The sequence below is a fragment of the Puntigrus tetrazona genome, chromosome 5, assembly GCF_018831695.1.
Source record: "Puntigrus tetrazona isolate hp1 chromosome 5, ASM1883169v1, whole genome shotgun sequence".
NCBI lineage: Eukaryota > Metazoa > Chordata > Actinopteri > Cypriniformes > Cyprinidae > Puntigrus > Puntigrus tetrazona.
In genome coordinates this window covers 21,804,395-21,827,300 of record NC_056703.1, presented here as the reverse complement: position 1 = coordinate 21,827,300, position 22,906 = coordinate 21,804,395, and the positions used below count along the sequence as shown (strand labels likewise).

Genomic DNA, 22,906 nt, shown 5'->3' with positions numbered 1-22,906 from the left:
TATTACGTCAAGAGGGAGAAAATATTCCTTAAAGCAAACCACTGCTTTTTTGAGACACCATGAATATGAACTAAAATGCACTTTTAACACACTATGTTTTTAAAAATGTATTTAGTTACCAATTGTAACACACTTGAAAGCATCTTTCATACGACAGTACACTCGAGTGTAATACAAGTGGTGACTAAATAGATTTTAGGTAGCATTTTAGTTCATATTCATGGTGTCTCAAAATAGCACAGTTGAGTACACTTAGATGAGACTTAAGAAATACTAAATAATATTTTTTTTATATATTAAGTACAAAATTCGTGCGCAAAAGAGCATTTTAATTACATTATGGAAATATCATTGTTTTTTTTTTTTTTAACTAGGTGCGTCCCATTTGCATACTATCCATCTCAAAATACATCCTGATGTTCAACACCATGCAGGGCCGATAGGGTGGATAGTATGCACACTGGAAAGCAGGGAGTCGTTTGCTTTGTTTCTGAATGAATCAACTGTTCGAACGAATCAGTGATAAAAGCAGTGCTTTGCCGCCACCTAATGCCACCTTTCGTTTCATATTTAAAGGCTCATTACAGTTGTTTAAATAATTTTAAAGCACTGAAATTAATATTTTGAATGTAGAATATTTCTATATTCAAATTTAAAAGATGAATTTATGAAGCACTCATGCCACCTCTGAGTCTCATTAAATGCCTGAGCCACTTCTGTGCCACCTCTGTAGTGCAAATTAATTGTGTTAATGCTTCATTTCATTTGACTGGTAACTTATTCTTCTTATTCCATTTTTTTATTAGAAATTGAAAAAAGCATTTAAAAATATACTTTCGGATCCGATATAAAAGATAGCATACGTGAACGAAGTTAGAAATGAATGCCCCTGTAAATCAATTTAAGGCGTTACCAATGTATCTTAGTAATGGAAAGACTCGTTTTTGTTATCTATCAGAAGGTGCTCCTGAAATTTTACCTAATTTTACGTTTTTTTTTCTTAATTAAATGCTCAAATACTCATACAAATAAAAGTAAGAGTAGAGCCCTGTTTAATAAGTGTGGATTGAGGCTGGGAGGAAAAAAGCACAGTATACTACAAAAATCTAGACTAGAGCTATGTGAAATGTGCAGGAATGAAGTCTTTTCGTTTGTCGGGTCTTTTCCCATAATTCCAGCAGCAGCGCTGTGCCGCAGACACTCCGGAAGTGAGGCGTTTATTGACAATATGGCGACCGGGCCAGCTGAGAGGGGACCGGACGTTTTTGGGTTTTGCCAGTGACCGCAGATGTGGATGATCGAAGCGAAAGCCGTGCACGACAGAGCGCTATGAATGAAGGGACTCGGGAGCCGTCGGGACGCTGTCTCTGAGCTGAGCGAGTCTTCACAGCGACGGATTCATCATGTCGTTCTTCAGGCGGAAAGGTAAGGAAGTGCTCGGCTCGATCATGATGGGATGGTCGCCGGACAGAGCGGGCTTTTCCGGACCGATGCCGAGCTCAGGTCCGCGCGAGCGTGACATTAAAACTCTTTAATTATTTGTCGTGGCCGTGAAACTGCTCTCGTGCCTCGCCGTCGTCTGCGCGCCTCCTGCTTGAACTGTCGAGGGATGAGATGTTCCTGTCAAGTGCACGGGTTTTGTTCGTTCGGGCTACCGTATGAGAACTTTTTGTGAATTATGGCGACGTGTTGTTGCTAAAATCCGTGCTGCTTTCTCAAAAATGTAAAATCCCGTCGTGTCTATGTTTTAAACGTTGACGGCACACATGTGTATGTTCAGTCTCCTGACAGTCAGGCGCAGCCGGCACAGAAAACCCTCGTATTGTAGTTTTAGAATATAAAACGAATCAAGAATGGTTTTAAGAATTAATATAAAATCCTACTGAATCAACTCAACTTTTATTCATGTAACTGATATTATTGGAATGTTTAAAAACATTTTTTGCCATCATTTTGGTGGCTTTCTTTATCTGATAGTATGAATGAGCTATTTTTGGAGATGCTGTATTCATTATATTTCATTCGACTGTAGTGGTTTCTTTTTTTTTGACTCCAGAGGTACCTTTTGTCCAAGGCGATATTTGAAGGCCGGCCTATTTAAGATGCTATGTGCCTTTTGTACCTACAATTGAATTTTCATAATTGTGATGCTTATTGAGGTGCCGCTGGAAATTAGCCGAGGCTCCTGAATTGAGAACATTCTACAGGATTACCATAGTCATAGGAAACCTGGCAAAAATATGATTTCAAGAAATGCAATGTCTTTACGTTGTGGAAATCTTATAGTCCTTACCTGGTGACAGAAGCTGCTGTCTTTAGATGTTCGTACAAAATAAACCATAATTAATTTGTAGTGTTGTATCTTTACAGAATATACTGAGCTATCAATTCCCAGAATCTCTCTCCGCAAGACAAAGAGCATATATATGTATCCTGTGACTTCAGTCAGTATGCATTAGTCAATGTGGATGCCCTAAGGGAAGGAAGGATGCCCTCTTAGCCCATGTCCTATTTAACAGGAACATCACTTCTCTTCGTTCTTAGTCTGTGTAGTCTTTATAATATAGTGTATAGTGTAATATAGTGTCTTCATCCATCAGAGATGTGGGTTAATGTGTGTGATCCCCACAGCAGGGGACTGTGAAGTGTTATAAATGGTCTAATACATGCTGCTCATTCTATAGAATAATAGCATCCCCACTTTTTGCTTGCACTATTCCCAGTAACGATAGAGATGATGGAAATTCTCGTTGTTTTGTGCTTCATGATGCAAGACTGTTTGCCACAGGTGTTTTGTTTTTTTTTTTTCCACGCAAGGCCTCACCCCATGCAAATAATGCAGAAAACGTAAAGTGGAAAGAGTCAGACATGTGGGCCTGGATTAACCCATGCCGTTTAGTTTTATTTTTTTGGGCGACATAGAAAGACAGCTGCTGTTCTTAAGTGCTGAATAATCAGGCGCGTTAGGACAAGAGATGCTGTAAATTATAAATTATATTTCCTATGTTCTCTTTCTCGCAGCTAAAGGAAAGGAACCTGAGAGACCAGCAGATGCCAAAGCCGGCAAAGGTGAGAGTCCTGTACTGCTTCACCGTGCTTGTGATTATTTACAGGCTTATGTGCTCTGTATACTCAAGATTGAATGCATAAGGTTCATACGTTTTGGACTCCATCCTCACTTTTTTTTCGTGTTGGTCCTTTTCCATCAAAGTAATTTTTGTCAGATTTGTGACGTTACAGTGAGATGTCATAAAACATACTGGAATGTAGAAAAATAGGCTAGACCTAGTTACTGTGTTATAGTTTTAATTCCTTGTGATCCTACACGTGGAAATATCTGGTCTCTAAAGGTGAGAGACTAATGGTCATTTTTGCATTGTGCTGTGCGGCTTTTCCGTAATTCTTCTGTGTAAACATGTGCTAGATGTTCATGTTTGATTTATTTTATTCTTTTGCAGCATCTTGCACTTGACACAGGCAAAATGAGTTCACCTTGCAATGTATCTAGATACTGCGTTTTTTTTTCATTTTAGTTTAATTTGGAATAATGGAAAATATCTGCTAAGTAAGGATATTGAATTATATTATGAATAGATATGATTGCTTTATATGGAGAACACACACACACACACACACACACACACACACATCATATATTGTAAATGCAGAAGCTCAAACATGTTTCCATGTTTGCCATATGTGATGTGCTCTATGTATGTGTGTTTATATATACATAAAAGCCTGAAATATTAATTCTTTTTAATTACGTTTTTATAAAAAGACACTCTGTCTTCTCAAGACTTAGATTAAACATTTGGATTCTTTTTATGACACTTTTTATGGCACTTTTAGATCTACAGTGTTTTGCTTACCTCCGGTCTTTCGAAAGAAGGTGCAGCAAATCAGCTTGTTAAAGGAAATGTGTATAAATAATTGCAATAAATTATGAATAATTGCATTAATTTATATCAGCTGCCAGTAATAACTATAGCAGAATTAGATTGCCATCAACTAATCTGTTTGTTCAGCAAACATTTATATAAACTCTATTTATGCATTAGAACATGTAGCAAAGTTCAAAATCATAAAGGGACATTCATTTTTAAGGCATAACCAGAAGCTCATGGATGCATGTGGAGGGCACGTCTTACACATCTTAGCGGAGCAGGTTTGTGTATTGGAACTGGAGGAAGATAAAGAGTTCTGTTTTAATGTTCCTCATCTGTGTGCTCCTCTTCAGCCCAAGTGTCGCCGCACTCCCCCTCTCTTATTGGCCGAAACCATCATGCTATCCTGGAGGCAGCGGGACCCAGCCATGTGGCTATCAATGCTATCTCAGCCAACATGGACTCGTTTGCCCGCGGCCGGACTGCTATCCTCAAAAAACAGCCGAGCCACATGGAGGCAGCACACTTTGGAGACCTAGGTACATTACAGACACCGATTCAGAATGTAGACTCAACATATCCAAAGGGACTTTTAGCTTACGTGCTAAATGGCTTTTTCTCATCAACTCTTACAGACTTTAACTGAGAGGTTAAGCCTTCGTTTTCATTATAAACTGTTTGATCTCATTTTTTTTTTACTTAAGGTTTGCTTGGTAGCAACATTTGATCTTTGAATTACTGTTTTTTTTTTTTTTACTGAGCATTTTTAACTGTGTGTGTGTGTGTGTGTGTGTGTGTGTGTGTGTGTGTGTGTGTGTGTGTGTGTGTGTGTGTGTGTGTGTGTGTGTGTGTGTGTGTGTGTGTGTGTGTGTGGCTGAAGGAGAGGGAATTATCACATTAGAGGAGGGATTTTGTGAAGCTGTTACTGAAATGGCTTTTGCAGTGCGCTGGCTTGCTGGATTTGTGTGTGAAGTGCCGTAATCTCTTAACCTTGTCATAGCTCTGTGATTGGTGAAAACCTGCACAAGCTCCTCCACTTTAAACTGGTTTTAAAGACGACTTTGAATATGTCCGTGTGTATTTGTCCGCTAACTTCAGGTGCTTCTTTTTAGCAAATTGGTCTGTCACGTTACATAACCGCCTGGTTGTCGTGATTAATATATGTTATATTTTACTTTTTACAGGAAAAGAAACGCTAAATATGTACATTTTAAGTGAGCAATAAGGTACGACAGGCTGTGCTTGCGTTGTTAGGCACTGCCTCGAGTACCTTATTGCTTTTATACACTATTTGTTTTTGGGACAATGTGAGAGACACCTATGAAATTCTATATTATTAACTCTCTATGGATTCCTAAGAAATAAAATCGTAATTTTTTCTAGCATTACAGTGTTATTTTATTTAAAGTTTAGCATTATACGATACTTTAGTAATTAGAATAACAAAGAATGTTTATTTGTCATGTTGACTGAGTTTAGGACCGGTGGTGGTTTTTAAGATACTGTTTGTCGTTTGGTGTTTCTATAAAAAGGCAGAAAAATAAAAAAGCAATAGTGATAAAACTACTATGAATTACCTTTAATTTTGCTGAAATACATAATACACGGAACAGTTTTATGCTGTGTTATTGACCGTTTATGTTTCTAAGGGTGTTTTTCAGCGATACACAGAACTGTTGGGTGAGGCAGTCGTAGCTATGCTGTATCGTGAATAAAACCAATCTGACCAATCAGAATCAAGGAATCAGAACTAAACGTTTTATAAATGCAGATATATTCTAAAAGTTGATTATATCCACTTTTGTTAGTATACTTGCATGTAGACCTTCGTTAAAGACAAAATGTAATTTATCACAAATTAAAGGCTGTGAAGCTTGCACTGTACGGCTAACCAAAATGCGTCATTAAAAAAAAAAAAAAAAAAAAAAAAAAAAATCCCAAATACTTTTGTTCCATGCAGCCTCTGCAGTCTTATAACATGGACAAATCCCAGTGGTTGCCTACAGTGATCAAATCTGTGAAGTTTACAGTAAAAATAAATAAATAAATGATAAACCATCATTTTAATTTAAACCTTTCAATATCAATTTAAAGTTTTTCACCTTTTTCCTTTTCTCTTTCAAAAACATTTTACTGTAAAATTACATGAAAAGCCCCGTTTCAACTATTATAGTTTTTTCGAGTTATTATAGGTTTTCTGAAACTTTAACTTACTTTAAAAGTACAACGGTAATGATATATTGAACTTTATGTATTTAGTTTTTTGAAAACATGGCCATGCTTAGAAGGTTTGGTTATCATACTTGGCGTAGAAGTCATCTTCAATGTTATCATCTTCCCTCGATTAGAATGTCTTTGTTTTGATGTCTTAACCCCTCCTTTACATTTAGAAAGATGTGTAACATTGAGACGTATGTGTGGACAAACCAGTGTTGCAGGGTAACTTTGGTAAAGACAATGCTTGTACTGTCAAATATTAACGTGTTGCCTCCTACACAAAGGAGGTTAGTATGTTTTTCGTCTCAAGTAGTGTCCCTTGCGTGTTCTGATACTGGACTCATTGTGTGGGTCCCTGAGTTCACATCTCTTAATCAGACCATCTTCTGGTGTCCTGTGGTGTCAAAAGAGGAAGGTGTGGCTTTTCAAAGCATTCAGTGGAGGTCACAGCTCTATTATAAGATTTGTTTTGTGTGTCTGTGCTTATTTATGGAACAAAGTCTGTGCTGCTACTGTATATTAGAAATGGATGGCTGGGTGTGGTCTGGAGAAGCCATGGGTTTAAAGCAGAGGCATTAAAGGTTCTCTGAGTTCAGCGTTGTAGAGCAGTTGCTAGTTAAAGGCATCACTTGATACTTTATGGGATTTGAATAAACATCTAATCTGAAGTATTAAATATTTAAACATGCTGATTGGGGATACCAGAATATGGTGGGCTCATTTGACTTTAAACCAGTAAGCAACCACCTATAGCAACAAAGAACTCCCTAGCAGTCATAAATCAATGGCTTGGCATTATAGTGTAGAATTTTGGACAGGCAAGCATTTTCTTTTAGTTTTGTTAAGCCATTGCTATGATTGCTTTGAATTGTGTTGTTTTTGGTTGTTAGTCATTTTTATATTATTTATTTATTTATTTTGGGGTTTGTCTGTTGTGTTTCATACTTTGATTTGATTTGAATTATTAGCCTTTTTTATCAGTTTGTTTTGTGTTTGATTTGTTGTTTTTGAATATTCAGTTTTTTATGTTTTGTCATACTGTTTTTTTTTTTTTAATGCTGTGTTGGTGGTATTTATCGGCTATTATTTTATTGGGTTTCATTTTGTTTATATAAAAAGGATGAAATTTCAATACACAAATCAGTTAACTGGTTGTTACTAGTCCAAATGTGTTTTTATGCCATTTCCATTATTGCCTTTCATGCAGTTTGTAATGTAGCTGAAATGTAATGTAATGAATGTAAATGAAAACAATTTGCTAAGTTGTCAATCCAAACATGCGTGATAAATAGGTTATTTGAGTCTAATGAGTCATGAGTATTTCGAATCCCACTTCTCATGAGGTAACACGTTTGCTTTGAACTGCTTCGAACGAACCGTTTTTAGAATCACTGGAAAATTAGGTCATATTAAACGCATAACTTAAGAAAACAAAAGTATTTTTTGACTCTGTATGCAGAGGAGGAGACTCCCAAAACAATATTAGGAGCCTTAAAAATAGCATAATAGGGGCACTTTTCAGTAAGTTGCATTAAGCAATATGCATTGTTACAATGGGTTTTAAGAAGTGTTTTTGTTCTTCAGGTCGCTCCAGTGTCAACTACCAGGTTCAAGAGACTCGGTCTCGGCTTTCTAAAACCGTAGACCAGATCTTGCGGGATAATGTGGCCATGCCCTACTTCATACAGTTTATGGAGACCCGCTCAGCTGAGCACCTGGTCCGCTTCTGGCTTGAAGCTGAGAGCTTTCGTTCCACCAGCTGGTCTAGGGTGAGAGCGCACAGCCTCAACTCAGTCAAACATAGCACCTTGGCTGAGCCTGCGGCTGCCCTGGAATCCCCCGACTCGCCAGACTCCCCGAACGACCCCGGCAGACCCTCAACTCTGGATGAGGGAGATGAAGAGGACACTTTCTCCTCCAGGACTTCCTCCAGACCTCACACCCCCAGCCCCCAAGACACTAACTTTCATACCGGGGCTCTGATTGGCCACCGGAACTCTGTTAGCTCAGAGGGGGCGGCCCGGCCCGGGACTCCTCACCTGCTGCCCAGCCTAAGATCAGAAACGCCCACCAGACAGCCCTCCTCCAGAACGGGCACTCCAATTAAAGGCCAGTCTACTAGTGGACTCTCTGACAAACTTATGAAAAGTGAGTACAACTTACGGTAACCCACTTGTTGAAAGTATTTTACTTGTTTTTTGGTTTTTTTTTTTTGGTTAATGCAATTGGTCCTTCCAACTGGTATTTTTTTAACAAGTACTGATCTCCTCCTTTAAAGCAACTAAGTTAACTTAGTTAAATTCTACTTAAGTAGCATGTACCACAGTAAAAGCATGCAATATGGTTACTGTATTGTATTTACAATGTTAAACAGTAATTTAAAGCTTGAATTTTAAGGCACTTTTAAATGTTTATCGCTGGATACGATAATTTGTCTGAAAGGTCTTTAAGTGGCCCGACTTCACTACATTGATTAGTCTCTGTTTACGTGTTATATATTTCCTTAGCTTTTCATGTGGATGTTCCTTCCTGGTATCCAAAGCTTAGTGTGAAACTAGTTAAAAGATAAAGCTTTGTATGGGCAAGTTTTGGTGGTTTTTATTAAGTTTACAAGTTGTGATGATGAACATTATGTTTTGCTTATATTTTATAATTTTTTAGAAAGACAGTTATGCCTGGGGTATTGGTACCATTGGTTGGAAAAAAATATATACTCTGTATATATAAGGATATATATATGTCAATGGTTGATATTGGATATTTGTGTATTGGTGCACTCTCATGTACTTTATTTTTACACTTAGTTTAGAAACACATGCTTTTATAATAATCTAAAAAAAAGTTTTCTATTCCTTCCAGTATTTTATTGTTGTGCATCCTTGTTGCATATTTTAAATACTTCCTGATTGTGCAGGCTTGTTTTTTTTTTCCTTCTTCAAGCCCATAACAGTAAATACATTTTTTAAGTAAAAGTATAAAACTAGAAAGGTTAATGTTCTTCAAAACTGCATGATTTGCAGTATTTCCTAGTTATTTCACAAAAACACTACCTTAGACTTGAGTTTTTGACCATTCCTTTATGTCCGTAAGAGAGATTCTGTACTTAAGTTTTTTCATGGTTAGTGGCCTTTTACCATTACAACATATTCCTTTCGTATCAGACGATGACTTTTAATATCCATGCGGCATTGGTTTTATAGAGCAGGCTTGGTAAATGATCTCATTTAGCATCTTGGCAGTGGACTACAATGAACAGAAGTCAGGAGCTGAGTATTCATTAATGGCTAATACAAAGAATCTCCAGGCTGTAAAAGCAGTGAATGGAAAAAGTCAGTTGAGCCGAAAGACATCAAATCAGCTTAGAAGGGGAGTCAGATCCTATCAGCCCGTGGCTTCTGCTTCGAGAGCCTTTGGTGTCTGAAAAAAGAACAAGGCTTTGTCCACTTCATTGCATTTTATAAGGCTGTCTCTGGCTTTTCTCAGCATCCTAAAATGAATTTTATGAAAAGAACTGCGACATTTAAACACGCTCTGATGAGATTCCTCCTCTCACAGTCCCCATTAAACTCAAACACTTTCAACATGGCCTTTAAACACAGTCATACTACTCATAATGTCTAATCATCAACCATAATAAAAAAAAAAATTGGCCTTATCTGGTCATTTCATAAATATAGTTAAAATATACTTCTGTTTTCAGTTGTTGGATTTCGTTTTTCTGGTCTCTCAAGCACACTACATACAAACAAACTTCTTTCTGTTGTTTCTTCAAATCTTCTGTTTGAAATGTGTGCCCATCCTGTATTTGAGTTTGATATTAATGTTTAACAAGGTGTAAATGTAAGATTTGTCCTTAGGCCATTTGTTTGATTAATAGTGACATTTAAGTACACTTGAGGCTTTTATAAATAGACATGGCTGAAATGTGAATTATTACACTTCTGTAAGTCTATGAAGAGGGATGTTGAGTATGATAAAGGTGTTTGCTGTGAATCAAGTCTGATTTGTCCTTCATCTTTATCCTCTGTGTCTTATTTTTAATTCCCTTACATACTGATTCTTCTTATTTCTAGGTATAGAGAGGGATGCCGTTAACATTTTCACTAAGTACATATCTCCAGATGCTGCTAGGCCGATTCCCATCACCGAACAGATACGCAACGACATTGTGGGTAAGAAATATCCTTATCACAATGACCTCTCTGTTTAGACTGCTTAAGATGTTCTCCGGTGTTTTTTTTTTCTGTTTGAACAAGATAATTATATTTATAGGAGATACTGGGTGATTAGAAAATGAGGGCCTGGTTTATATGGATTTATCTTCAGGAAGCTTCTTGTCATTACATAACTTGTTACTTTTTTATGTTAAATATCTTAAAAATGTATCTTTTTTGATTGGTTGAATAGAACAGCTTTGCTTTTTTGGATGCGAGAGCACTTATACATGTTTAATTTTTCAGTTTTCATGTTTCACATTTCTGTTAGGATAGAGTAAACAAAGCGTTTTTTTTTTTTTTTTGCTAGCGAAAATCTGTGGGGAAGACGGACAAGTGGACCCAAACTGCTTTGTCATTGCACAATCTGTTGTGTTCTCCATCACTGAACAACAGTAAGTAGCTAATTTAACTCTGTGTTTGTCCTTCACACATATCGCTCTCATAGCGTATCTGTAAAATTTAACTTTGATCAGTTTTTATTCTTCACATCCAGTGTACTCAAGGAACAGATTTTATGAAAACAACACGTGAAGTATATTTTTAGCTTAAAAAAGCTTTATAGACATACAGTATGTAGTTAATTTACAAAACTCTAGATGGCACATGCTGAGGTCCTTACAGGGTTAGTTCACCCCAAAATGAGGTGCGTTGAGGAGCGTCTCTCTGCAGACTGCAGCATCCAACCACTCCCTCCTTAACATACCTAAACCTACCCCTAATCCCTAAACCCCCCCATCTCCACCCCTAAACCTACCATTCTCCACCCCCAGATGGGGATTCAACAACGCCTCCTGGATGTTGTTGTATGTGGCGAGCCCTTTGTGGAAAATTCTCTCATTAATTACTTCATCTTCGGAACACACATATTAAGATATTTTTGATGAAATCGGAGAGCCATCCAACCCACATCGCAATACAACTGAAATGATCCCAGGTCCAGAAACATAGTAAAAACATCGGTAAGGGTTTCTGGATCTAGGTTCATTTCAGTTGTGCTACTGTCTATATAAATCAGCTCTCTGATTTCATCAAAAATATCTTCGTTTGTGTTCCAAAGTTGAATGAAGGTCTTATTAATTAATGACAATTGTTTTATTTATTTATTTATTTTATTTTTAGGGTAAACTAAGTCTTTAACATGCAATATGCTAGCACTCGCATTGTGTACTACATGGTGCAAGCTGACTGATTCAGTCACATACATTAACATGTTATTCAGAGAGTTTTTTTATGATTGAAATGTATTTTGTTCCATTCCATTTGCTCTCCTAGCTGTTTTTGATCTTACAAAGTGGTTTTGCGAGGTGTAGAGTTGGGGCTACAAGGTTTCTTGTAGTAGAGCTGGGGCTTTTGAGGCATTGTTTAAAAGTAAAAAAAAAATTGTCATTAATTACTCACCCTCATGTCAGACCTTTGTTCATCTTCAGAACACAAATTAAGATACTTTTGATGAAATCAAAGAGTTCTCTGACACTCATAGACTCATAGACCTCAAACGTTATAAAGAAATTGTTTAAATAATTTATGTGACCTCAGTGGTTCATCTGTAGTTTTATGAAGCTATGAGAATACATGATATTCTGAATAATCTTTGATAAATTTTTCCCAACCCCTCTGTTGATGGGTCGATTTAATTTAAAGTAGTGTTTGTGAGCTTTTACATCTCCAAAAGCAGCACCTAGTAGCAAAGAGTGAATTTGCATTTTCCCAGGTCTGTGTGTACACCAGGCAATATGCTAATGTTTCATGTTATGAAACGGCTTGGGATTAAATTTAAAAATGACTCCTTTAAGTGATTCAGAGACAATTACTTTATACATGGTGCACTTTCAGATTTATTTGTATTTTAAGTTTTCATTCACTTAGAGCTGTGTTACACACTAGATGAAAGGTCATTTTCAAAAAACCATAATAGGGGCACTTTAATTGTGTTTGGAAGAAGAACAAAGGTCTTAACAGGTTTGGAACAATATGATGGTGAATAATTAATGACAGAATTTTATTATTGATTGAACTATCCCATTTAATGGCTTAATAAATAAATCTATATTTTTTTAATCCAGCCTCTTTGTCTTTCTGTAATTACATGGAAATGTCTGGCACCTGTTTTACAGGCACTTTAGTGAGTTCTTGCGGAGCCATTATTTCTGTAAGTACCAGATCGAGGTGCTGACCAGTGGTTCTGTGTTTCTGGCGGACATCCTGTTTTGCGAGTCAGCCCTCTTCTACTTCTCTGAGGTGAGAGCACTCACTTCAGCCTCTGTTTAAAAGGAAATTACAGCATTAATATAATTTTAAATATGGTTGCACGGTGCATTTACAGCTTAACTTGAATAACCCAAATTTCCCTTTAGATTATCTTTCTTATAATTTAATTATATAAATATAGATGCTGAATTATATGTAATGTTCTTTACGTTTTGAACGTGCATTTAAAATTGGATTTTAAGTGTTTTATGAGTCCAGATATTACGTGTCCTGTTAGAAGACACGTTCAAGTTGCATTTAAGTTGAATTTATGCATAGAGCTGTATAAGCACATCAAATATGCTGAGCTCGACAATCTGGTCAAAACCTGTTTCTAAATGGCAGAATGCATAAAAAGTGCAAGTGTGCGTATAAATTGATGGATTTCTGATCCAAGTACATTTGAAGTGCGAAGGGATTATAAAGTAGGATTGAAACCTAATTCAAAGTGTGTGCGTGTGTTTATGTGTGTGTCAATATAGTACATGGAGAAGGAGGATGCAATGAATGTGCTGCAGTTCTGGCTGGCTGCAGAAAACTTTCAAGATCAGTTGGCTGCCAAGAAAGGCCAGTACGATGGACAGGAGGCCCAGAATGATGCCATGATTCTCTATGACAAGTATGTCCTATTTCAGTTTTAGAGCAGTGGTTCTGAAACCTGTCCTGGAGATATATCTCCTATATCAGATACACCCAATTCTTCTCTACTAATGAGCGGAATCAGGTGTGTTAAATGAAGGAGACATACAAAATGTGTAGGGCAGGGGTGCCTCCAGGACAGGTTTAAAAACCACTGGTTTAGAGCAGTGGTTCTGAAACCTGTCCTGGGGATCACTAACTACAGCATATTTTGTGTCTCTCTTTTGTTTAACACACCTGATTCACCTCTTCAGCTCGAAATTAAGTCGTAATGTTGCTATATATACAGTCAATTAATAGACTTCTGTCGACCTCTGAAAATTCTTTTGATGGTCCCTTATGAACATTCTGTTGACAAGAAGTAACTTTGCACCTACATGTCAACTAACTTTCATTAGATTATAAGTAGATTGTTATTACCTCCCAACAGACTTTTTACTGACTATAGATAACTTTTAAGCACTCTAATGAAAGTTAGTTAACATGTAGGTGCAAAGTTATTTATTGTCAACACAATTTTCATAAGGGACCATCGAAATAAAGTGAAACCCAATTCAGTTTTTAGCAACTTAGTTTTTTTTCTCATTAAATATTATTAACCTTAAATATTGCTATACTTTTTTTTCTACAATAGCATTCAAATAGAGTCCGTCTCTTAAATTTGTATACTCAGAAACAGTAATGTTGTGAAATATTAAAATTTATAACAACTTCTCTTTAATGTATGTTGTAATTTATTTCTATTCCAATTGTCAAAGCTGATTTGTCAGCAGCCATGACTTCAGTGTCTCAGTCACTTGATTTTTCAGAAATCCTTCTAATATGCCGAATTGCTGCTCAAGAACCATGTCTTATTGTGGAGAAAAATAATAAAGAAAAAATACAGCTTTTTAACATATTTGGAGGAATTTTGATTTCAGGATGCTTAAATGAATTAATAAAGACTTTAAAAGAACGGTATTTGTTTATAATAGTACTTTAGTAACATTTAAAAATGTTTTACTGATGCTTTTAATCAATTTAATGCATTCTTGTTGAAAAGCATACTTATCCCAGGCTAAAAAATGTAAACATGTCTGCTTGGTTCATGGTGGACATGACTCTAAATCAGCATTTTTATACAGAGCTTCCTTGTTACTGACTCATTCGACACACAGGCCTGTTGATTGGCATGCCTATCTAGTGTTTAAGATGTGGCAACAGCATAACCTTTACTTTTGGTAGACAGAGACGTGACCGTTGATGTGATCTGCATAGGTATTTTTCACTCCAAGCTACAAATCCATTGGGTTTTGGTGACTCCGTACGGATGGAGATCGAATCCAATATCTGTCGAGAAGGCGGACCTCTGCCAGACTGCTTCAACACTCCACTAAGACAGGCCTGGACCACCATGGAGAAGGTGGGTTGTGTTTCCAAAACACTTTTTTATACAGAAAATTAAAAAGGTGGAACCTTAGTTTTAGGAAGACGCATTCTTCTGACGTTTTCTTTTTTTTTTTTTTTATCTCAGGTTTACATGCCAGGCTTTCTGTCGAGCAACCTTTACTATAAGTATTTGAGCGACCTTATCAACTCCGTACGGGTGGATGAGTTTATTGGAGGAAATGCCAACACTCCCAGCCAGAGCTGGACCCCAGAGGTCGACCGCAACTCGAGCGTCTCAGAAGGGGCTCAAGCCCAGGTGACTGACTGGTTTGATGGCACCTCTAAATGCTACATTGCACTTGTTTTTGTAATAATAAAAGGACTCTTCAAGAATATGGTTTCCAGTAAACTCTGTTCAATCTTCAGTTGCAGCAAGGTACTAAAAAAGCAGCAGTCAAGATCCTGAAGAACTTTGATGAGGCGATAACGGTAGACATAGCCAGTCTGGACCCCGAGTCTCTCTACCAGAGACCATATGCTGGGTGAGTCCGGGTTTGAAACCTTCATGCTTGCGCTTCCTCCCCATCACGGGATCACTGGGACAACATAAATGTCTTTAGTGTTCAACAAAAAGTTTGGTTTATGGAATGCCCACTACATTAAACATTCGTTGATCATGGATATGGGTTTTTAGCCCTGCAAAGTTGAACACTTCATACATCAAGGTAATGTTCTCACTGGCTGACTTGGATGAAAGTGAAAATACCTACTTTGTCTGGCACCTAGAAATCAGCTAGAAATATTATATGCATTTTATTTTGCGGTCTACCTGGGAAAGCAGAAAAAAATATTGTTGAAGCGTGGTACTATGCACAAACACTGGATCCAGATCCAGATTCAGCTTTTCTTGCTTTCATCTCAGAAGAATGACCTTCGGGAAGGTGAACGAGCTCGGCCAGTTCATCAGGGAGGCTGAGCCAGAGCCAGATGTAAAGAAATCCAAGGGTAGGACCGACACACACGCATATATATTTGCTTTTGAAAACTTTTTTTCTCCTTTCTCTCACTGACACACATTTGCGCATGTTTTGTATTGTGCGAGATGGCTCTTAGTTATGACTTGCGCTGAAGTGCTCTTGATGTCTTCAGTTTGAGTGCAGAGAGAGTGTTGCCATGGCGATAAGTAGCCGTGATGTGAGGTGATTTGTGTTGAAGAGCAGTGAGAAGCAGGATTCTCTGCTCTGTCCAGCTCACTCGCACTTACTTAATTTCCTTTCTGTCAGGTTCCATGTTTTCTCAAGCAATGAAGAAATGGGTCCAAGGAAACTCAGATGAGGTGTGCACCTGCTTGTTTCATTCAAATTACATGTAATCGTTCTAATGTTTTTTTTTTTTATTAAGTGGAAATGGATTGAAGCTGGTTATAGGTCATGATATGTACTGTCTTTGTTTTTGGTGTCCCAGGCACAAGAAGAGATGGCATGGAAGATTGCAAAAATGATCGTCAATGATGTCATGCAGCAAGGACATCAAGGAAGCCCTGAAGTGAAGGCAACAAAAGTACATCTTATTTTATCGTTGAATTCATAAAGATTTGTTTTTAAACTTCACCCGAAAACGGAAATTCTGTCATTCATTCGAGTTGCTCTAAACTCATTCTTGGTTTTAGTGAACCACAAAAATGGTTCATTTTAGCCAAATGACAAAATAGTTTTAATTTACCAGATAAACAAAAATTGCATTCATTTGGGTGATTGCATGATTTAACCCGGTATACTTTTACAGAGTGCTGTGTTCTCAGGAGGCAAATAAAATCATTTGTAGTAAAGTTCTTTGACAACAAGTCGCCTTTCAATATTTCAGCTAATACATTTTTTTTATATATAGCAGTAAATATGTCCAAATGGCTGATATGTGTATCTGCTATATCTTATCCACATTTTGTGTATGAAATAGACAGTCAAAATGCATCACCAGGAAAGTTAATTTGATCAATGCTTTTAGTACTGCAAAACTATTTAATGTCTATACAATTATTGATATCTATATAAGAAGCAGTATGGCTGTTAAAGAAATTAACCCATAGTTTTTAGTCATGTTTGAACTTATTTTTGCCATGCAATAAATAGGATAACATGCATCCTATCCGTTGTTATCACCTGACTGAGATTATTTTGTGACGTTTATCCCTTGCTTAATTTGCTTAATGGATGCCTCAGCAAACCACAGCAAGGCACGTTTAAATATGCTGAAATGTGCATTTTTCTTATATGAAAAAGGCTATCTCACCATTCTGCTGAGCATCTCCATTTATAGGTCCTTAGAAGTAACTTACGCAGGTTTGGAAGAGATGGGGTTGAGAAAACTATGACAGAATTTTATTATTGGGTGAACTTTTGACACTTGAACCATTTATTGTGTGGCGGCACTGCCGTCGCTAGTCAATTTAAACTTATTTTCGAATGACAGGAAGGTGTGTAGAATCTGACCTGTTCTGTTTTCATCAGCTATGACCCTCTTGTTAAGTGTGGAAGCAGCTCTTATCCTCCCTCCTGTTGCCCTCTTCATAACGACCGGAGAAGCAAACGACCTGAAGACGAACACAGAGCTGAACTGCATTAACATATCAGTGAGGACCTTGAAAGAGGCATTCCATGACTTCCTGCATGTGTTTGTGTGTGAGAGCGTGAGTGTTTAGATATGCACACTAATAGCCAAAATATGTTTTCTGTATGATCCACCCCATCATTTCTAGCGCTCGGAAAGGAATTCTGTTTATTATTTGAAGAGGAGCTAAATGAGTTTAACTACAGGCACGGATGAACCTGTAAACAAACAAGCGAGAGCTGCCGCACAGCAGACGGACAGAACGACATTTCAGACTGAATGAACGCTGACGCAAAAATTTCAAAACGCACCTGCTGTTGCCACGCCGGCCAACAGGAAGTGCGCGGGAATCTGAACGGGAACTACAAAGTGGCTGCCACTTAAATATTTCCTTCCTCATCTTAATTCTTATCTCATGCTTCTCTTTTATCTTTCTTTTTTCTTTCGCTTTTTTAAAGAGTGGTTATGAAGTGCTTAGGCCTTTTTTTTAGTACAAATAAACAAAAACAGAAATGCATAAATATCCAAGGTGGCTATGTACAGTTTTATTTACAGATTTACGGTATGTCATAGTGGATGTAAGTCTGCCGGTGTCAGAGACTGTTCTGTCCCTCTCTCACGGAGCTGAAGCCGCTGATGTTACAGTTCAAACTGGAATGAAAACTAATGAACTCGGGCCTACAAAGTGTCCCCTGACTGCAGAACCCCCTCCAGAACCCTGTCCAGATCTGATTCTAGGCTGTAGAGAAATACAAACTGAACTGCTAGGGCAATGTTTATCCCCGTTCTGTATAAATGTGGATTCCTGGTTTACCGCCATATATTAATGTTAGTTCTTTTTATGGTGATTGTCTTTTTTTTTTTTTTTGTATTTTTTGTATGATATGTCAAACGCTGTCTAAGCAAATCTCAATGATGACCGTTCCTTTTGAAACGAGTACTTGGAAATGAAGTTATTGCTTTGGACCTCATTGAGCTGTGGACGAGAAACAGGAAAAAGACTTTTGGTACCATGTACCACTAATATGTTTTCTGACATATACGTGTACTTAATCTATAATATATTTAAATGTGTTTGATTTAAATACATATATTGTTGAAACGTCTCTTGATGCAGTCTTTGTGTTTTGTTTTTGTTCTTGGGTTTGATTGAGCAATACGTTTTACGGTTACCTGTGTAGGCAGAATATTATTGATTTGCACTTTGAAATTGGATTTGTGTCGACATATTGAGCGCAACTCAAATAAAATGAATATGAAGAAAATAAGAATCCTATAAAACAGAAGAAAAGAGAAATTATTAAAATAAAACACTTTTGAAAAAAAAAAAAATCTTTTTGGCTTTTCGCGTTGCGTGTGTGGGTCTCAGAGATAAAGGTTCTCATAGTTTTGGAGGGACATTACTAATCTTATTTGTAGCATGCACGTTTCTATATATAAAACCAAATATATAAATGTAGACATACACATATATACATTATATACACACACATATATATATATATATATACATATACATACATCTATACATTTTAAAATGAAAAATTAAAAAAATGAATATATAAAATATATATTTTTTTACAAGTCTACAAGTTACAGAACTTTCCATGATGCTCAATGTGTTTCTATTCTCAAGTCCATGGTAAATGACCAGCAGAGGTCAGTGTAAGTCACGCTACTCTTTCAAACTTTGTAAAATACTCCAGAATGCTAAAACTCTAGACAAAACTATAAATAATCAAGCATTTTATTGTCGTTTACGTCTTTATACGTTCGAGTTGCCGAATCGCCCCTGTTCGTCTTATATTTAATGTGCTTTTACCGATGCGTGTACTGATGAGGTTAAGCAAGGGAGCGAAACGCAGGGAAGGGAAACTAATGAGTTTATGCTACGATCGAGGTTTTGAAGAAAAAAAAAAAAAACAAACAAATTGCGGTTCAGATTTTCATGAATCAGAAAGTGGTCTGAACCCCCTCTCGGTGTCGGTGACGCCCACATCCATGTGACCGAGGCCGGCGTGCAGCAGTAAGTTTGTGCCTTCAGTCACTCACTCCTGCAGCGCGCGAGCTGCGACTCAGAGCTGAGGAAGGTGATGATGATGATGATGATGATGGTGGTGGTGGTGAGATGTGGGCTGTGAGTAACCAAACAGAGGGGATTCAGATATCACTAGATAGTGAGCACCTGCTGGTGGCAGTTCTGAGAGCTCGAGCTCTGGGTGTGACGGTTGTCTTTTGTCCTCCACCTGCTTCCTCTCACATGAACTAACTGGAATATGCTTCTCTGTTGAACCGGATCGCGCTGGAAGTGCGTTTAATTGAGAAGTTAGTCTGTGTGTCGCCGGCACTCTTAGCGCATCGGTCACTCATGTGTTGTGGTGATTGCTGGCGCTCGTCTAATGTCACCCCGTGAGTGAGCGCGCTCCAGATGCACGCGCTGTTTGATCGGAATTGGAAAGGGCTGGGAATCGATCCGTCTCCGGTCTCGCTGCCCCACGTTGCCGTGAGGATGTTCAGCTGCGTCGGGTGCTTTTGGGTGCTCCTGTCCTCCGCCCTGGTCGCGATTTGCAGTTTCAGTTTCATCTCGCCCGCGTGGATAGTGAAGGACCATCTGAAGAACAAGGACTCTGTGAGTTTTGGGCTCCTGTGGCACTGCTCCGAGTCTCTGGATCAAATGTACAGATGTTACACCTTTGGCGGGCTGGGCAAATTTCAAGAGATTCCTTCGAGCTCTTGGCAGGTAGGCTGGATGTGGATGTCTATGGTAAACATGCACTGACACATAAAGGTGTGAGGTCTATTAGATACAGCAACTTTTGAATAAAAAGCAGCATGATATGAAGAATAATTAAAAGCATCGGTCACGTTACAGTCACAGGGGAACTTTTCTATCCCAGGCTTTGATTTAATTTTTCTTTAAGAATATAATGAAACGGATGAAAAGTTGTATTTGTTTATTTATACTTATATTTGAAAAGTTGAAATATTAGATTTTGATCATCTCATCCATTTAAAAATGTTAAATACATACGGTAATTTATTTAGCAAACACAAAATCTTTAAAAAAAATCAAGACAATGTTGCATTTTTAAACTTTGACTCCCCGTTAGTATTCAATAGATTATTCATCAGCGTTTTGGAAAAATGCCAAGCGTTTTAGCTGAGTTAAGTTTCTCTAAAAAAAAAGTTTTCACGTGAGAAGAGCTCCTCTTTGCTAAGACAGAATGATGAAAGTTTGAACATCACGTCTTTTTTTTAGCATCTTGAGGGTAGCTTTAACCCATCTGTATTTGAAGATTGAAATCAGAAAGATTTAATTTTTTTCACTCTTTTGTTTTCATCAAGTCCAAGGCTTATCCAACCGTCCTCTAGAAGGCAGTCTCAAAAAAGAGTAACAGTTGTTATAACAAGCGCACAATACATCAAGAATCCACACCATCATACACTGTACCAAATTAGATTATGCCTCATGGTTGGTTGGTCAAGTCTGTTCTTTATTCTAGGCTAGACGTGTGAAGAAGATTTTCCTTTTTGTCCTAATTAAATAATCAACTTTATATTGTTTTATACGCTTTAGCTTTGAAGAAAAGTGGGATTGTGACAGTAAAATATACAATCGCATGGCTTTGATTGCACTTGGCACGTTCCTTGTCTATGATGGGAAAGAGCGAACGTTGCTTATCTCAGTGCAGGGCATGGCTTTGCTCATTTGACACATAGCTCTATTCTTAGCGGTGAAGAGTGCATCAGTCGTTTTCAATTATTCAAAGCTCATAAAACAGGAGTTGAAAATCGGACCGTCCCAGTAAAAGCTGATCAATCCTACTGGTAAAAAACGACAACGTAGTTTTACGTAACACGTTGAAATTTCGCTTTGCAACCTTTTAAAGTTTAAAAATGATCCGATGTGTCTTGAAACTGGGTCACTTGAAAAAGTCCATCATCTAAGCGAAAAGCACTATGTCAGAAAAGGCTCAAGATTTCTGCAGAGGTTAGTCAGACACTGATTGTTTACAGGCTTCATCTGATTTGTCCTTGGGGAACATCTGCCTTTAGTAGCTTCATCATAGTCTTTTCATGGCCATCACTGCTTCCGTGCATCTATATGATCATTATAATAGCAAACATATCATGTTCTTTCACTTATATGAAATGCCCAAAAAGCTACATCTTTTATTTCACACTTTTATCTTTTTCATTGTCTTCGGTTCATTTTGACCCATTTTCAGGAAAAAAAAAAGCAATATAAATGCCACTTTGTTTTGCTCAGCTTTGCCACTCTGTCAGGATATAGAAACAAACACATTTACCAGCCTTTTTTAACAACTGTTTTGATGTGTTTCACTTGTATTTGGCCATTCACTGTTCACTTTACGTATTAGTTTGACTTTACATGTGAAGGGCTAAATTTAACTAAATGCACTTTTTGATAGGAATGATGAGGCTAAAAGTCTCCTAGGATGTAATTTTCTCCTTAACTACCTGGCAACAAAGCCACTAGAGCTCTTTTCTAAACACCTGCAGTACTGAAATAAATGGGAAATGTGGAATATTGTGATGGATGTGCAAAGTGGGTCATATTGACAGCTCCTGACATAATGGAGATTTATGTGTAAAATATGTGTGAACTAAAAATGTACATCTGTACAGTGTTCATTTTATTAATTGGACAAAATATTGTGAAATATGTCATAAAGTAAAGAGAATTTTTTTCCTTTTACTCCAGCTGTGGTTTACCATCAATATTCAGTTACTTTTTTGGTCATGGAAGCTGGTGTTTAGACCTGTATTCTATTCATGATTTCCAATAGGGATTTTCTTATGACAGTATCTTTAAAATAAATGTTTAAAAAATGTATATTGTATTATATGGGTTATGGTATATTAAGAAGAAACACTTTTGGTCTTTTAATAAACAGTTCCTAAATAATCCTAAATAAATTACACACACACACACACACACACACACACACACACACACACACATATATATATATATATATATATATATATATATATATATATATATATATATATATATATATATATATATATATATATATATATATATATGTTTGTTTGTTTGTTTGAAGAACATTTTAATAATCTATACAAACTACTTCCACTGATAAAACACATTTTGCCAAATGGAAAGATCCCATGGATCTTAAAGGTTCTTTACGGAATTAAAAAGAATTCAAAAGTAAAGGAATTAAAGAATTTAAGGTATCGAAGAGTGAAATGCAAAAGTTGTCAACCCATAGAAAGGACAAATGAGATCTCTCTGCTGATTCTCATAAACAGCTAGAAGAAATGCAGAGAAGTAAATTAAGATGTTTAATATCTCAGGAAGGTCACGAACTGTGCTTAGATTTAAGTAAAAGGAGATTTTATATATATAACATTTTGAATGCTTTAGAAGAGGCTCCCATTGACTTCATTTATTTTTAAATTAAGCTACATCTCTTCCCTGCCTCTAAAAATACATCTTACACAAACCTCTTCATGGTTTAAAATTTTAATTAGTACATACTTTTTTTTCAGTTGTCCCAGAAGGACGTATATAAAGTCCATTGTAATGTAGTTTATCATCTGTGTTGCCCTGTTTTCAACAGACCTTTTCCATTACAGATAATAGTGTTCCTTTAATACCCTAAAGCTCTCTCTCTCTCTCTCTCTCTCTCTCTCTCTCTCTCTCTCTCTCTGTTTTCTCTGAAGCACAAG

General features: G+C 37.1%; 2 protein-coding genes across 4 annotated transcripts in view; both read left to right on the top strand.

The window, feature by feature from the left end:
- The first annotated feature begins 1,195 nt into the window (after nt 1–1,195).
- On the top strand, nt 1,196–18,288 carry akap10 (A kinase (PRKA) anchor protein 10). Of its 3 annotated transcripts, XR_006251046.1 has the most exons (16): nt 1,196–1,425; nt 3,022–3,069; nt 4,241–4,426; nt 7,689–8,252; nt 10,178–10,276; nt 10,629–10,713; nt 12,436–12,559; nt 13,051–13,187; nt 14,465–14,609; nt 14,721–14,891; nt 15,002–15,117; nt 15,498–15,580; nt 15,859–15,911; nt 16,040–16,135; nt 17,083–17,204; nt 17,331–18,288. XR_006251046.1 is itself a non-coding variant. In XM_043240340.1 (15 exons), the coding sequence occupies exons 1-15, from the start codon at nt 1,404–1,406 to the stop codon at nt 17,086–17,088; spliced, it is 1,932 nt and encodes a 643-aa protein (XP_043096275.1). In that variant the 5' UTR covers nt 1,196–1,403; the 3' UTR covers nt 17,089–18,288. The 3 variants fall into 3 exon arrangements, 2 of the variants coding, with proteins under 2 accessions (XP_043096275.1, XP_043096274.1); XM_043240340.1 differs by having other exon boundaries at nt 15,501–15,580; nt 17,083–18,288; XM_043240339.1 differs by having other exon boundaries at nt 17,083–18,288.
- A 908-nt stretch (nt 18,289–19,196) lies between these two features.
- Nucleotides 19,197–22,906, top strand: part of LOC122344645 (transmembrane protein 211) — a 103,904-nt gene continuing 100,194 nt past the window's right edge. Inside the window, exon 1 of the mRNA XM_043238169.1 lies at nt 19,197–19,922. Coding sequence (XP_043094104.1) covers nt 19,611–19,922 — 312 coding nt within the window. The 5' untranslated portion in view covers nt 19,197–19,610. The remainder of the gene's footprint in view (nt 19,923–22,906) is intronic.

Bases quoted from the DNA above. Each gene is read 5' to 3' on its own strand.
- akap10 (XM_043240339.1), top strand. From the start codon at position 1,404: ATGTCGTTCTTCAGGCGGAAAG. The intron at 8,253-10,177 runs GTGAGTACAACT...TCTTATTTCTAG, and splicing joins CTCTGACAAACTTATGAAAA to GTATAGAGAGGGATGCCGTT. The intron at 10,277-10,628 runs GTAAGAAATATC...TTTTTTTGCTAG, and splicing joins GATACGCAACGACATTGTGG to CGAAAATCTGTGGGGAAGAC.